We start from the raw sequence: 13,728 nt of genomic DNA, 5'->3' as shown, positions 1-13,728 counted from the left end.
TAAAAACACTCCCAGAGATATCATTTTAGCATTTTCCTGGGGTATTTGTAGTGAACTGTATATTCACGTTCTGTAGGCGAAGTGTATCATGGAGTTGGCTGGATTATTACATAATAGTGTCATTTCCTTCAAGTCCAAAGTCTGCCTCAAGATCAAATACAACAAGTGATGTTATACTATAAGGGCTTTACTGTGTGTAGACTCTCTCACAGTCTTGAAGCTTCGCATAAATAGCTAAAACTTGGGTTGTTCTGTATGTATCTACTGCATAATTGTACTCATAAGCTCGGAGCTTCGCCTAACACATCAACAAAATGTTAGCTCTATGTGATCGATGAGGGCGCACAGTACAGAGCTAGGGATACTGGGATACTAGTATATGAGTACAATTATGCAGTAGATATATACAGAACAACCCAAGTTTTAGCTATTTATGCAAAGTTTCGTGGACTGTGAGAGAGTCTATACTGTGTGTAGCAACATTGAAAAACATTACAGTGAAACAAGCCAAGACATATAAAATAATGAATTTGAATCTTTAGTATGCCTTCCCATACCTTTGGTTAAGTAACACAACATATGACTTACCTTGCTGGTTAAGTAACACAACATTTTCAGGCACAAGCTCTTCATTCACAATCCTCTTTTCTACTTTTATTTCTTCTATTTTTGGAGGCTCTGGCTTCATTTTTTCCTTTTCCAATTCTTTTTCAGTGATGTCCCTTTCTGACTTAGTTTCTTCAACTTTGATTACTTGGATATCATCAACTATATCATTTGTCCCTACATTTCTCTTGGCATTTTCCAGTTCTCTTTCTAATGCTTTGATCTAATATATAAGACAAAGATGAATGATGAACACAATAAGACAGATTATTATTATTAACACACTACACTATATCTCAGCACATTATACAACAAACTCTTTACAACTTAAAATTCAAAATCATCTAATGGCACTGACAAGCCACGGTAGACCTATGGCAAATTAGACAGAACTATGTAAATAAGTCTAAATCAGTACCAAGCCACTTTATTAGACCATCTCCATTGGTAAATAACAAATACATAATTTTACACCCATAAATAACATTTGGGTCATTTATTCCATGTCACACATAAGTAGTGGAGTTACATCTCTGATACCCGTAATTATTTGTTTGTTATGTTGTGTTCAAGTTTCACTGTCATCTTTCAAGGTATTTTTACAAGTATGTTCATTTTACCATTTCATATGGGTTTACTCATCGCATATTCTTTTTGGATAGAAATTGAGAAAATATACCCTGTTGGTGCCCAGATTCTCCACCAGTGTTACCTTTTGAGTGTCTAGGTTATGTTCTTTAACAATAATAATCTTATTGTGTACATGATTCATATCTGTCTTATTGTTGTTTTGCGGACCGAGGTCTTAAGGTGGAAGGGCCCAACTTTTGGAGGGCCCATGAGTTGTACAACTGAGGTAAACAAAAACAATATCCAGGCTGTAAAGGTTTTATCATATACCTCTTGAAGCACTCAAAAACATTTTAAATCAATGATTTGGCCATATTTATAGACTCTAAGGGATATTATACTGAAAATAAATTGCCATTCGTTGTTAATCTTGACGCATGTCGAGGCCTCATCACATGTATTGCCTGGTGGATTGATTTCAGTATGTTCATGTATTGATCTCAATGCATCATGTGTATTGCATGTACGCCTATGTACATACGCATCATTTGAGTTGCATCTAGTCATGCATTGTAAGCATTGCTAATATACATATACAAACACAAACACTGCTGCCAATACACGAAAAACGGAAAACATGTAACACAAATTATTGTTAACAGGTATGACATTTAATAAAATTCGTGATAATTTAACTATGCAAAATGTGTTTTAGAAAAATGACCATAGCTTACAAGTCACAGCTGTTCATAACCGGCATGTCGTTGTCTATCTCGGCATCACTATTTATACGTATACATTATTGATTGAATCCAAAGATTCTTTAATACCAATATATTAGGTAACTTTGCCACAATTGCCAAATAGAATACTGTTACAAGATTTTGGGTGGAATTTCCTGGAGCTGCTGTTTAATATCGTCGGCTTCCGCCATGATAGCGTACACGTACAGGATGCCAACAAGTTTTGCAACACACATAGCAACGCATATAGCAACGAGAAAGAAAGTAGTCCAAAATTCCTGCAAGTGACCTTATTTAGGAAACCGGGCAGGTCTGTGATACAGAATAGTACTGTCTCATTACAATACATGGGGATGTGATTATAGGTACATGATATGACTATATACTATATTTGACAGTATGACATTCCCTTGTTATTATAATTACCTTCTCTTCTAGCTGTTCAATTTCCTTTTTGCTTTTTTCTTCACTCTGTGCATGTTGTTGTACAAAATATTCTTCTCTTTGAATAAATTCTTGCTCCCTAGATAGAAAGAGAAAATATAGAAAATATAGAAAATAGTGGCCATTTCATTGTAGCATGATGGATATAAATTGAAATGTAAGAGAAACTACATTGTACAATACATAGAAGTGAAAAGATCAATCCCAAAAAACATGGTACAGAATTGAGTGACGTGAACAATAAGACATATCAGATTTGGTAGGAAACTGCTATGGAAAAGTGTAGAACGGTGATATGTAAGTAGGTGAGTCCATTTTTGATACAACTAGGTGGCCCAGTGTAAAACGGTGATATGTAAAAAGTTGAGTCCATTTTTAATGCAACTAGGTGGCCCAGTGTAGAACGGTGATATGTAAGTAGGTGAGTCTATTTTTAATACAACTAGGTGGCCCAGTGTAGAACGGTGATATGTAAGTAGGTGAGTCCATTTTTAATACAACTAGGTGGCCCAGTGTAAAACGGTGGTATGTAAGTAGGTCCATTTTTAATATAACTAGGTGGCCCAGTGTAGAACGGTGATATGTAAGTAGGTGAGTCCATTTTTAATACAACTAGGTGGCCCAGTGTAGAACAATGATATGTAAGTAGGTGAGTCCATTTTTAATACAACTAGGTGGCCCAGTGTAAAACGGTGATATGTAAGTAGGTCCATTTTTGATATAACTAGGTGGCCCAGTGTAGAACGGTGATATGTAAGTAGGTAAGTCCATTTTTAATACAACTAGGTGGCCCAGTGTAGAATGGTGATATGTAAGTTAGTAAGTCCATATTTAATACAACTAGGTGGCCCAGTGTAGAACGGTGATATGTAAGTAGGTAAGTCCATTTTTAATACAACTAGGTGGCCCAGTGTAGAATGGTGATATGTAAGTTAGTAAGTCCATTTTTAATACAACTAGGTGGCCCAGTGTAGAATGGTGATATGTAAGTAGGTAAGTCCATTTTTAATACAACTAGGTGGCCCAGTGTAGAATGGTGATATGTAAGTTAGTAAGTCCATTTTTAATACAACTAGGTGGCCCAGTGTAGAATGGTGATATGTAAGTTAGTAAGTCCATATTTAATACAACTAGGTGGCCCAGTGTAGAAAGGTGATATGTAAGTTAGTAAGTCCATATTTAATACAACTAGGTGGCCCAGTGTAGAAAGGTGATATATAAGTTAGTAAGTCCATATTTAATACAACTAGGTGGCCCAGTGTAGAAAGGTGATATGTAAGTTAGTAAGTCCATATTTAATACAACTAGGTGGCCCAGTGTAGAATGGTGATATGTAAGTTAGTAAGTCCATATTTAATACAACTAGGTGGCCCAGTGTAGAATGGTGATATGTAAGTTAGTAAGTCCATATTTAATACAACTAGGTGGCCCAGTGTAGAATGGTGATATGTAAGTTAGTAAGTCCATATTTAATACAACTAGGTGGCCCAGTGTAGAATGGTGATATGTAAGTTAGTAAGTCCATATTTAATACAACTAGGTGGCCCAGTGTAGAATGGTGATATGTAAGTTAGTAAGTCCATATTTAATACAACTAGGTGGCCCAGTGTAGAAAGGTGATATGTAAGTGTAGAACGGTGATATGTAAGTAGGTGAGTCTATTTTTAATACAACTAGGTGGCCCAGTGTAGAATGGTGATATGTAAGTTAGTAAGTCCATTTTTAATACAACTAGGTGGCCCAGTGTAGAAAGGTGATATGTAAGTGTAGAACGGTGATATGTAAGTAGGTGAGTCTATTTTTAATACAACTAGGTGGCCCAGTGTAGAACGGTGATATGTAAGTAGGTGAGTCCATTTTTAATACAACTAGGTGGCCCAGTGTAAAACGGTGATATGTAAGTAGGTCCATTTTTAATATAACTAGGTGGCCCAGTGTAGAACGGTGATATGTAAGTAGGTGAGTCCATTTTTAATACAACTAGGTGGCCCAGTGTAGAATGGTGATATGTAAGTTAGTAAGTCCATATTTAATACAACTAGGTGGCCCAGTGTAGAAAGGTGATATGTAAGTTAGTAAGTCCATATTTAATACAACTAGGTGGCCCAGTGTAGAAAGGTGATATGTAAGTAGGTAAGTCCATTTTTAATACAACTAGGTGGCCCAGTGTAGAATGGTGATATGTAAGTTAGTAAGTCCATATTTAATACAACTAGGTGGCCCAGTGTAGAATGGTGATATGTAAGTTAGTAAGTCCATATTTAATACAACTAGGTGGCCCAGTGTAGAATGGTGATATGTAAGTTAGTAAGTCCATATTTAATACAACTAGGTGGCCCAGTGTAGAATGGTGATATGTAAGTAGGTAAGTCCATTTTTAATATAACTAGGTGGCCCAGTGTAGAATGGTGATATGTAAGTTAGTAAGTCCATATTTAATACAACTAGGTGGCCCAGTGTAGAATGGTGATATGTAAGTTAGTAAGTCCATATTTAATACAACTAGGTGGCCCAGTGTAGAATGGTGATATGTAAGTTAGTAAGTACATATTTAATACAACTAGGTGGCCCAGTGTAGAAAGGTGATATGTAAGTGTAGAACGGTGATATGTAAGTAGGTGAGTCTATTTTTAATACAACTAGGTGGCCCAGTGTAGAATGGTGATATGTAAGTTAGTAAGTCCATTTTTAATACAACTAGGTGGCCCAGTGTAGAAAGGTGATATGTAAGTGTAGAACGGTGATATGTAAGTAGGTGAGTCTATTTTTAATACAACTAGGTGGCCCAGTGTAGAACGGTGATATGTAAGTAGGTGAGTCCATTTTTAATACAACTAGGTGGCCCAGTGTAAAACGGTGATATGTAAGTAGGTCCATTTTTAATATAACTAGGTGGCCCAGTGTAGAACGGTGATATGTAAGTAGGTGAGTCCATTTTTAATACAACTAGGTGGCCCAGTGTAGAATGGTGATATGTAAGTTAGTAAGTCCATATTTAATACAACTAGGTGGCCCAGTGTAGAAAGGTGATATGTAAGTTAGTAAGTCCATATTTAATACAACTAGGTGGCCCAGTGTAGAAAGGTGATATATAAGTTAGTAAGTCCATATTTAATACAACTAGGTGGCCCAGTGTAGAAAGGTGATATGTAAGTTAGTAAGTCCATATTTAATACAACTAGGTGGCCCAGTGTAGAATGGTGATATGTAAGTTAGTAAGTCCATATTTAATACAACTAGGTGGCCCAGTGTAGAATGGTGATATGTAAGTTAGTAAGTCCATATTTAATACAACTAGGTGGCCCAGTGTAGAATGGTGATATGTAAGTTAGTAAGTCCATATTTAATACAACTAGGTGGCCCAGTGTAGAATGGTGATATGTAAGTTAGTAAGTCCATATTTAATACAACTAGGTGGCCCAGTGTAGAATGGTGATATGTAAGTTAGTAAGTCCATATTTAATACAACTAGGTGGCCCAGTGTAGAAAGGTGATATGTAAGTGTAGAACGGTGATATGTAAGTAGGTGAGTCTATTTTTAATACAACTAGGTGGCCCAGTGTAGAATGGTGATATGTAAGTTAGTAAGTCCATATTTAATACAACTAGGTGGCCCAGTGTAGAAAGGTGATATGTAAGTGTAGAACGGTGATATGTAAGTAGGTGAGTCTATTTTTAATACAACTAGGTGGCCCAGTGTAGAACGGTGATATGTAAGTAGGTGAGTCCATTTTTAATACAACTAGGTGGCCCAGTGTAAAACGGTGATATGTAAGTAGGTCCATTTTTAATATAACTAGGTGGCCCAGTGTAGAACGGTGATATGTAAGTAGGTGAGTCCATTTTTAATACAACTAGGTGGCCCAGTGTAGAACAATGATATGTAAGTAGGTGAGTCCATTTTTAATACAACTAGGTGGCCCAGTGTAAAACGGTGATATGTAAGTAGGTCCATTTTTGATATAACTAGGTGGCCCAGTGTAGAACGGTGATATGTAAGTAGGTAAGTCCATTTTTAATACAACTAGGTGGCCCAGTGTAGAATGGTGATATGTAAGTTAGTAAGTCCATATTTAATACAACTAGGTGGCCCAGTGTAGAACGGTGATATGTAAGTAGGTAAGTCCATTTTTAATACAACTAGGTGGCCCAGTGTAGAATGGTGATATGTAAGTTAGTAAGTCCATTTTTAATACAACTAGGTGGCCCAGTGTAGAATGGTGATATGTAAGTAGGTAAGTCCATTTTTAATACAACTAGGTGGCCCAGTGTAGAATGGTGATATGTAAGTTAGTAAGTCCATATTTAATACAACTAGGTGGCCCAGTGTAGAATGGTGATATGTAAGTTAGTAAGTCCATATTTAATACAACTAGGTGGCCCAGTGTAGAATGGTGATATGTAAGTTAGTAAGTCCATATTTAATACAACTAGGTGGCCCAGTGTAGAATGGTGATATGTAAGTAGGTAAGTCCATTTTTAATATAACTAGGTGGCCCAGTGTAGAATGGTGATATGTAAGTTAGTAAGTCCATATTTAATACAACTAGGTGGCCCAGTGTAGAATGGTGATATGTAAGTTAGTAAGTCCATATTTAATACAACTAGGTGGCCCAGTGTAGAATGGTGATATGTAAGTTAGTAAGTCCATATTTAATACAACTAGGTGGCCCAGTGTAGAACGGTGATATGTAAGTAGGTGAGTCCATTTTTGATACAACTAGGTGGCCCAGTGTAAAACGGTGATATGTAAAAAGTTGAGTCCATTTTTAATGCAACTAGGTGGCCCAGTGTAGAACGGTGATATGTAAGTAGGTGAGTCTATTTTTAATACAACTAGGTGGCCCAGTGTAGAACGGTGATATGTAAGTAGGTGAGTCCATTTTTAATACAACTAGGTGGCCCAGTGTAAAACGGTGATATGTAAGTAGGTCCATTTTTAATATAACTAGGTGGCCCAGTGTAGAACGGTGATATGTAAGTAGGTGAGTCCATTTTTAATACAACTAGGTGGCCCAGTGTAGAACAATGATATGTAAGTAGGTGAGTCCATTTTTAATACAACTAGGTGGCCCAGTGTAAAACGGTGATATGTAAGTAGGTAAGTCCATATTTAATACAACTAGGTGGCCCAGTGTAGAATGGTGATATGTAAGTTAGTAAGTCCATATTTAATACAACTAGGTGGCCCAGTGTAGAATGGTGATATGTAAGTTAGTAAGTCCATATTTAATACAACTAGGTGGCCCAGTGTAGAATGGTGATATGTAAGTTAGTAAGTCCATATTTAATACAACTAGGTGGCCCAGTGTAGAACGGTGATATGTAAGTAGGTGAGTCCATTTTTGATACAACTAGGTGGCCCAGTGTAAAACGGTGATATGTAAAAAGTTGAGTCCATTTTTAATGCAACTAGGTGGCCCAGTGTAGAACGGTGATATGTAAGTAGGTGAGTCTATTTTTAATACAACTAGGTGGCCCAGTGTAGAACGGTGATATGTAAGTAGGTGAGTCCATTTTTAATACAACTAGGTGGCCCAGTGTAAAACGGTGATATGTAAGTAGGTCCATTTTTAATATAACTAGGTGGCCCAGTGTAGAACGGTGATATGTAAGTAGGTGAGTCCATTTTTAATACAACTAGGTGGCCCAGTGTAGAACAATGATATGTAAGTAGGTGAGTCCATTTTTAATACAACTAGGTGGCCCAGTGTAAAACGGTGATATGTAAGTAGGTAAGTCCATTTTTAATACAACTAGGTGGCCCAGTGTAGAATGGTGATATGTAAGTTAGTAAGTCCATTTTTAATACAACTAGGTGGCCCAGTGTAGAATGGTGATATGTAAGTAGGTAAGTCCATTTTTAATACAACTAGGTGGCCCAGTGTAGAATGGTGATATGTAAGTTAGTAAGTCCATATTTAATACAACTAGGTGGCCCAGTGTAGAATGGTGATATGTAAGTTAGTAAGTCCATATTTAATACAACTAGGTGGCCCAGTGTAGAATGGTGATATGTAAGTTAGTAAGTCCATATTTAATACAACTAGGTGGCCCAGTGTAGAATGGTGATATGTAAGTAGGTAAGTCCATTTTTAATATAACTAGGTGGCCCAGTGTAGAATGGTGATATGTAAGTTAGTAAGTCCATATTTAATACAACTAGGTGGCCCAGTGTAGAATGGTGATATGTAAGTTAGTAAGTCCATATTTAATACAACTAGGTGGCCCAGTGTAGAATGGTGATATGTAAGTTAGTAAGTCCATATTTAATACAACTAGGTGGCCCAGTGTAGAATGGTGATATGTAAGTTAGTAAGTCCATATTTAATACAACTAGGTGGCCCAGTGTAGAATGGTGATATGTAAGTTAGTAAGTCCATATTTAATACAACTAGGTGGCCCAGTGTAGAATGGTGATATGTAAGTTAGTAAGTCCATATTTAATACAACTAGGTGGCCCAGTGTAAAACGGTGATATGTAAGTTAGTAAGTCCATATTTAATACAACTAGGTGGCCCAGTGTAGAATGGTGATATGTAAGTAGGTAAGTCCATTTTTAATACAACTAGGTGGCCCAGTGTAGAATGGTGATATGTAAGTAGGTAAGTCCATATTTAATACAACTAGGTGGCCCAGTGTAGAATGGTGATATGTAAGTAGGTAAGTCCATTTTTAATACAACTAGGTGGCCCAGTGTAGAATGGTGATATGTAAGTTAGTAAGTCCATTTTTAATACAACTAGGTGGCCCAGTGTAGAATGGTGATATGTAAGTTAGTAAGTCCATATTTAATACAACTAGGTGGCCCAGTGTAGAAAGGTGATATGTAAGTTAGTAAGTCCATATTTAATACAACTAGGTGGCCCAGTGTAGAAAGGTGATATATAAGTTAGTAAGTCCATATTTAATACAACTAGGTGGCCCAGTGTAGAAAGGTGATATGTAAGTTAGTAAGTCCATATTTAATACAACTAGGTGGCCCAGTGTAGAATGGTGATATGTAAGTTAGTAAGTCCATATTTAATACAACTAGGTGGCCCAGTGTAGAATGGTGATATGTAAGTTAGTAAGTCCATATTTAATACAACTAGGTGGCCCAGTGTAGAATGGTGATATGTAAGTTAGTAAGTCCATATTTAATACAACTAGGTGGCCCAGTGTAGAATGGTGATATGTAAGTTAGTAAGTCCATATTTAATACAACTAGGTGGCCCAGTGTAGAATGGTGATATGTAAGTTAGTAAGTCCATATTTAATACAACTAGGTGGCCCAGTGTAGAAAGGTGATATGTAAGTTAGTAAGTCCATATTTAATACAACTAGGTGGCCCAGTGTAGAATGGTGATATGTAAGTTAGTAAGTCCATATTTAATACAACTAGGTGGCCCAGTGTAGAAAGGTGATATGTAAGCTAGTAAGTCCATATTTAATACAACTAGGTGGCCCAGTGTAGAATGGTGATATGTAAGTTAGTAAGTCCATATTTAATACAACTAGGTGACCCAGTGTAGAATGGTGATATGTAAGTTAGTAAGTCCATATTTAATACAACTAGGTGGCCCAGTGTAGAATGGTGATATGTAAGTTAGTAAGTCCATATTTAATACAACTAGGTGGCCCAGTGTAGAATGGTGATATATAAGTTAGTAAGTCCATATTTAATACAACTAGGTGGCCCAGTGTAGAATGGTGATATGTAAGTTAGTAAGTCCATATTTAATACAACTAGGTGGCCCAGTGTAGAATGGTGATATGTAAATTAGTAAGTCCATATTTAATACAACTAGGTGGCCCAGTGTAGAATGGTGATATGTAAGTTAGTAAGTCCATATTTAATACAACTAGGTGGCCCAGTGTAGAATGGTGATATATAAGTTAGTAAGTCCATATTTAATACAACTAGGTGGCCCAGTGTAGAATGGTGATATGTAAGTTAGTAAGTCCATATTTAATACAACTAGGTGGCCCAGTGTAGAATGGTGATATGTAAGTTAGTAAGTCCATATTTAATACAACTAGGTGGCCCAGTGTAGAATGGTGATATATAAGTTAGTAAGTCCATATTTAATACAACTAGGTGGCCCAGTGTAGAATGGTGATATGTAAGTTAGTAAGTCCATATTTAATACAACTAGGTGGCCCAGTGTAGAATGGTGATATATAAGTTAGTAAGTCCATATTTAATACAACTAGGTGGCCCAGTGTAGAATGGTGATATGTAAGTTAGTAAGTCCATTTTTAATACAACTAGGTGGCCCAGTGTAGAATGGTGATATATAAGTTAGTAAGTCCATTTTTAATACAACTAGGTGGCCCAGTGTAGAATGGTGATATGTAAGTTAGTAAGTCCATATTTAATACAACTAGGTGGCCCAGTGTAGAATGGTGATATGTAAGTTAGTAAGTCCATATTTAATACAACTAGGTGGCCCAGTGTAGAATGGTGATATGTAAGTTAGTAAGTCCATATTTAATACAACTAGGTGGCCCAGTGTAGAATGGTGATATGTAAGTTAGTAAGTCCATATTTAATACAACTAGGTGGCCCAGTGTAGAAAGGTGATATGTAAGTTAGTAAGTCCATATTTAATATAACTAGGTGGCCTAGTGTAGAATGGTGATATGTAAGTTAGTAAGTCCATATTTAATACAACTAGGTGGCCCAGTGTAGAATGGTGATATGTAAGTTAGTAAGTCCATATTTAATACAACTAGGTGGCCCAGTGTAGAATGGTGATATGTAAGTTAGTAAGTCCATATTTAATACAACTAGGTGGCCCAGTGTAGAATGGTGATATGTAAGTTAGTAAGTCCATATTTAATACAACTAGGTGGCCCAGTGTAGAATGGTGATATATAAGTTAGTAAGTCCATATTTAATACAACTAGGTGGCCCAGTGTAGAATGGTGATATGTAAGTTAGTAAGTCCATTTTTAATACAACTAGGTGGCCCAGTGTAGAATGGTGATATATAAGTTAGTAAGTCCATTTTTAATACAACTAGGTGGCCCAGTGTAGAATGGTGATATGTAAGTTAGTAAGTCCATATTTAATACAACTAGGTGGCCCAGTGTAGAATGGTGATATGTAAGTTAGTAAGTCCATATTTAATACAACTAGGTGGCCCAGTGTAGAATGGTGATATGTAAGTTAGTAAGTCCATATTTAATACAACTAGGTGGCCCAGTGTAGAATGGTGATATGTAAGTTAGTAAGTCCATATTTAATACAACTAGGTGGCCCAGTGTAGAAAGGTGATATGTAAGTTAGTAAGTCCATATTTAATATAACTAGGTGGCCTAGTGTAGAATGGTGATATGTAAGTTAGTAAGTCCATATTTAATACAACTAGGTGGCCCAGTGTAGAATGGTGATATGTAAGTTAGTAAGTCCATATTTAATACAACTAGGTGGCCCAGTGTAGAATGGTGATATGTAAGTTAGTAAGTCCATATTTAATACAACTAGGTGGCCCAGTGTAGAATGGTGATATGTAAGTTAGTAAGTCCATATTTAATACAACTAGGTGGCCTAGTGTAGAATGGTGATATGTAAGTTAGTAAGTCCATATTTAATACAACTAGGTGGCCCAGTGTAGAATGGTGATATGTAAGTTAGTAAGTCCATATTTAATACAACTAGGTGGCCCAGTGTAGAATGGTGATATGTAAATTAGTAAGTCCATATTTAATACAACTAGGTGGCCCAGTGTAGAATGGTGATATGTAAGTTAGTAAGTCCATTTTTAATACAACTAGGTGACCCAGTGTAGAATGGTGATATGTAAGTTAGTAAGTCCATTTTTAATACAACTAGGTGGCCCAGTGTAGAATGGTGATATGTAAGTTAGTAAGTCCATATTTAATACAACTAGGTGGCCCAGTGTAGAATGGTGATATGTAAGTTAGTAAGTCCATATTTAATATATTATGTCTAATTCCTCTGTACTCCAATTATGAAACTGTATTCATGATCTGACATAGGTGAAGATTTCTAATGGCATTTTACCTGTGTTGAAATTCTTTTATTAATTTCTTGGCTTTATAGTATTTCTTTTCCAAGGCAATATATTGTCCTTGGCTATCCTCCAATTGGTCTTTCATCAGATCTATTTCAGCTTTATTCTGGGCTACCACAGCCTCCAATGTTTCATTCTTTTTATTGCTTTGGTCTAATTTCAGTTGAAGTCTTTTCTCCTCTACCTCCCATCCTTGGGCTTGCAATATCTGCAAATACAAACACAAATATTACTTACAAATTAATTTTTCTTAAAGATTTCTCCTTTGCCTAGAGAGAAGCTGATCAATATCAAGTATTACACATCCCTCAAGGCAAGGTGATATTATATATTAGAAAATATTTACACTTTTAATTTTTCATATTTGTACACATACCACATATTTTTATTATCATTCAAAGGATACATAGTTTACAGCTCACAACTATACAGTTTTTTAAAAAATGTTTACCCTCATGCTGATCCATGCTAGGCATAGGTTTCCATTTGCCTATTCAGCCCTGTTCTTACCTTTGCAATATACACTATTATTTGGCTGTTGCTATGGATGTGATCATGGTTGCTACGATCATTTGTGTCAACAAAATTTAAACAACATCAGATTCTGTACAATGACATGTTTAGAAACATCTCATCTAAAATCTGAATGGTGTTTTGAAATACAAAACGTCATAATTTACTGACCAATTTGCTATTTGACCTTAAATATGGAGATCGACGGCAAAGGTCTAGAAATTATAGCTCAGGGGTATAGACATGGAGTCTTTGTTTATTATTATTATTATTTATTTGTTTATTATTCAACTTCTTAAGTTAACATAGAAAGAAAATTTTTGGTCATTTCACCTTGGAAATGTTTGTCAAGGTCAAGGTTAATGTCTAAGTAGAAAGCTGATCATTGATAATGTGAGGGCAGACACTTGAATGGAGCCACAATGCATTATATGTACAAAGTTATGATGTATATTGTGAAATTTAATGACAAATATGGCTGCCATTTGGTAGTTGCTATTGGCATGGTCATGGTTGCTAACAATTTGGTAGTTGCTATTGGCATGGTCATGGTTGCTAACAATTTGGTAGTTGCTATTGGCATGGTCATGGTTGCTAACAATTTACATTACAAATGTTTACAAATTACATGCACGCTGTACATGTCATTCTTCCACACATTGTCTACATGTACACACACTGTGACACAGCTTGTACTTCCAAAAAGTCCTGTTGCTGAAGAGAACTGTTAACTTGGTATACACCTAGAGATTCATTTATTCTTCAAGTTCAACGATACCTTAAAAATTATGTGTGTGAACCATGCTCACGCAACGCCTTGACAGCATGTA

The 13,728-nt window shown here is 36.2% G+C and overlaps 1 protein-coding gene across 9 annotated transcripts in view; it reads right to left on the bottom strand.

Annotated features, from left to right (window-relative positions):
• Nucleotides 1–13,728, bottom strand: part of LOC144450903 (uncharacterized) — a 140,870-nt gene that overhangs the window by 33,499 nt on the left and 93,643 nt on the right. For all 9 annotated transcript variants that reach the window (XR_013482268.1, XM_078141657.1, XM_078141660.1 and 6 more), the window contains 3 exons: nucleotides 12,376–12,593; nucleotides 2,346–2,442; nucleotides 589–829 (listed from right to left, as the gene is read on the bottom strand). Coding sequence is in view for 8 of the 9 variants with exons in the window: in XM_078141657.1 (XP_077997783.1) it covers nucleotides 589–829; nucleotides 2,346–2,442; nucleotides 12,376–12,593 (556 nt within the window). In the remaining variant the exon portion in view is untranslated. The remainder of the gene's footprint in view (nucleotides 1–588; nucleotides 830–2,345; nucleotides 2,443–12,375; nucleotides 12,594–13,728) is intronic.

The sequence above is a fragment of the Glandiceps talaboti genome, chromosome 20, assembly GCF_964340395.1.
Source record: "Glandiceps talaboti chromosome 20, keGlaTala1.1, whole genome shotgun sequence".
NCBI classification, from domain to species: domain Eukaryota; kingdom Metazoa; phylum Hemichordata; class Enteropneusta; family Spengelidae; genus Glandiceps; species Glandiceps talaboti.
Note: the sequence above shows the minus strand (reverse complement) of the source record. Positions and strands in the feature narration are given on the sequence as shown.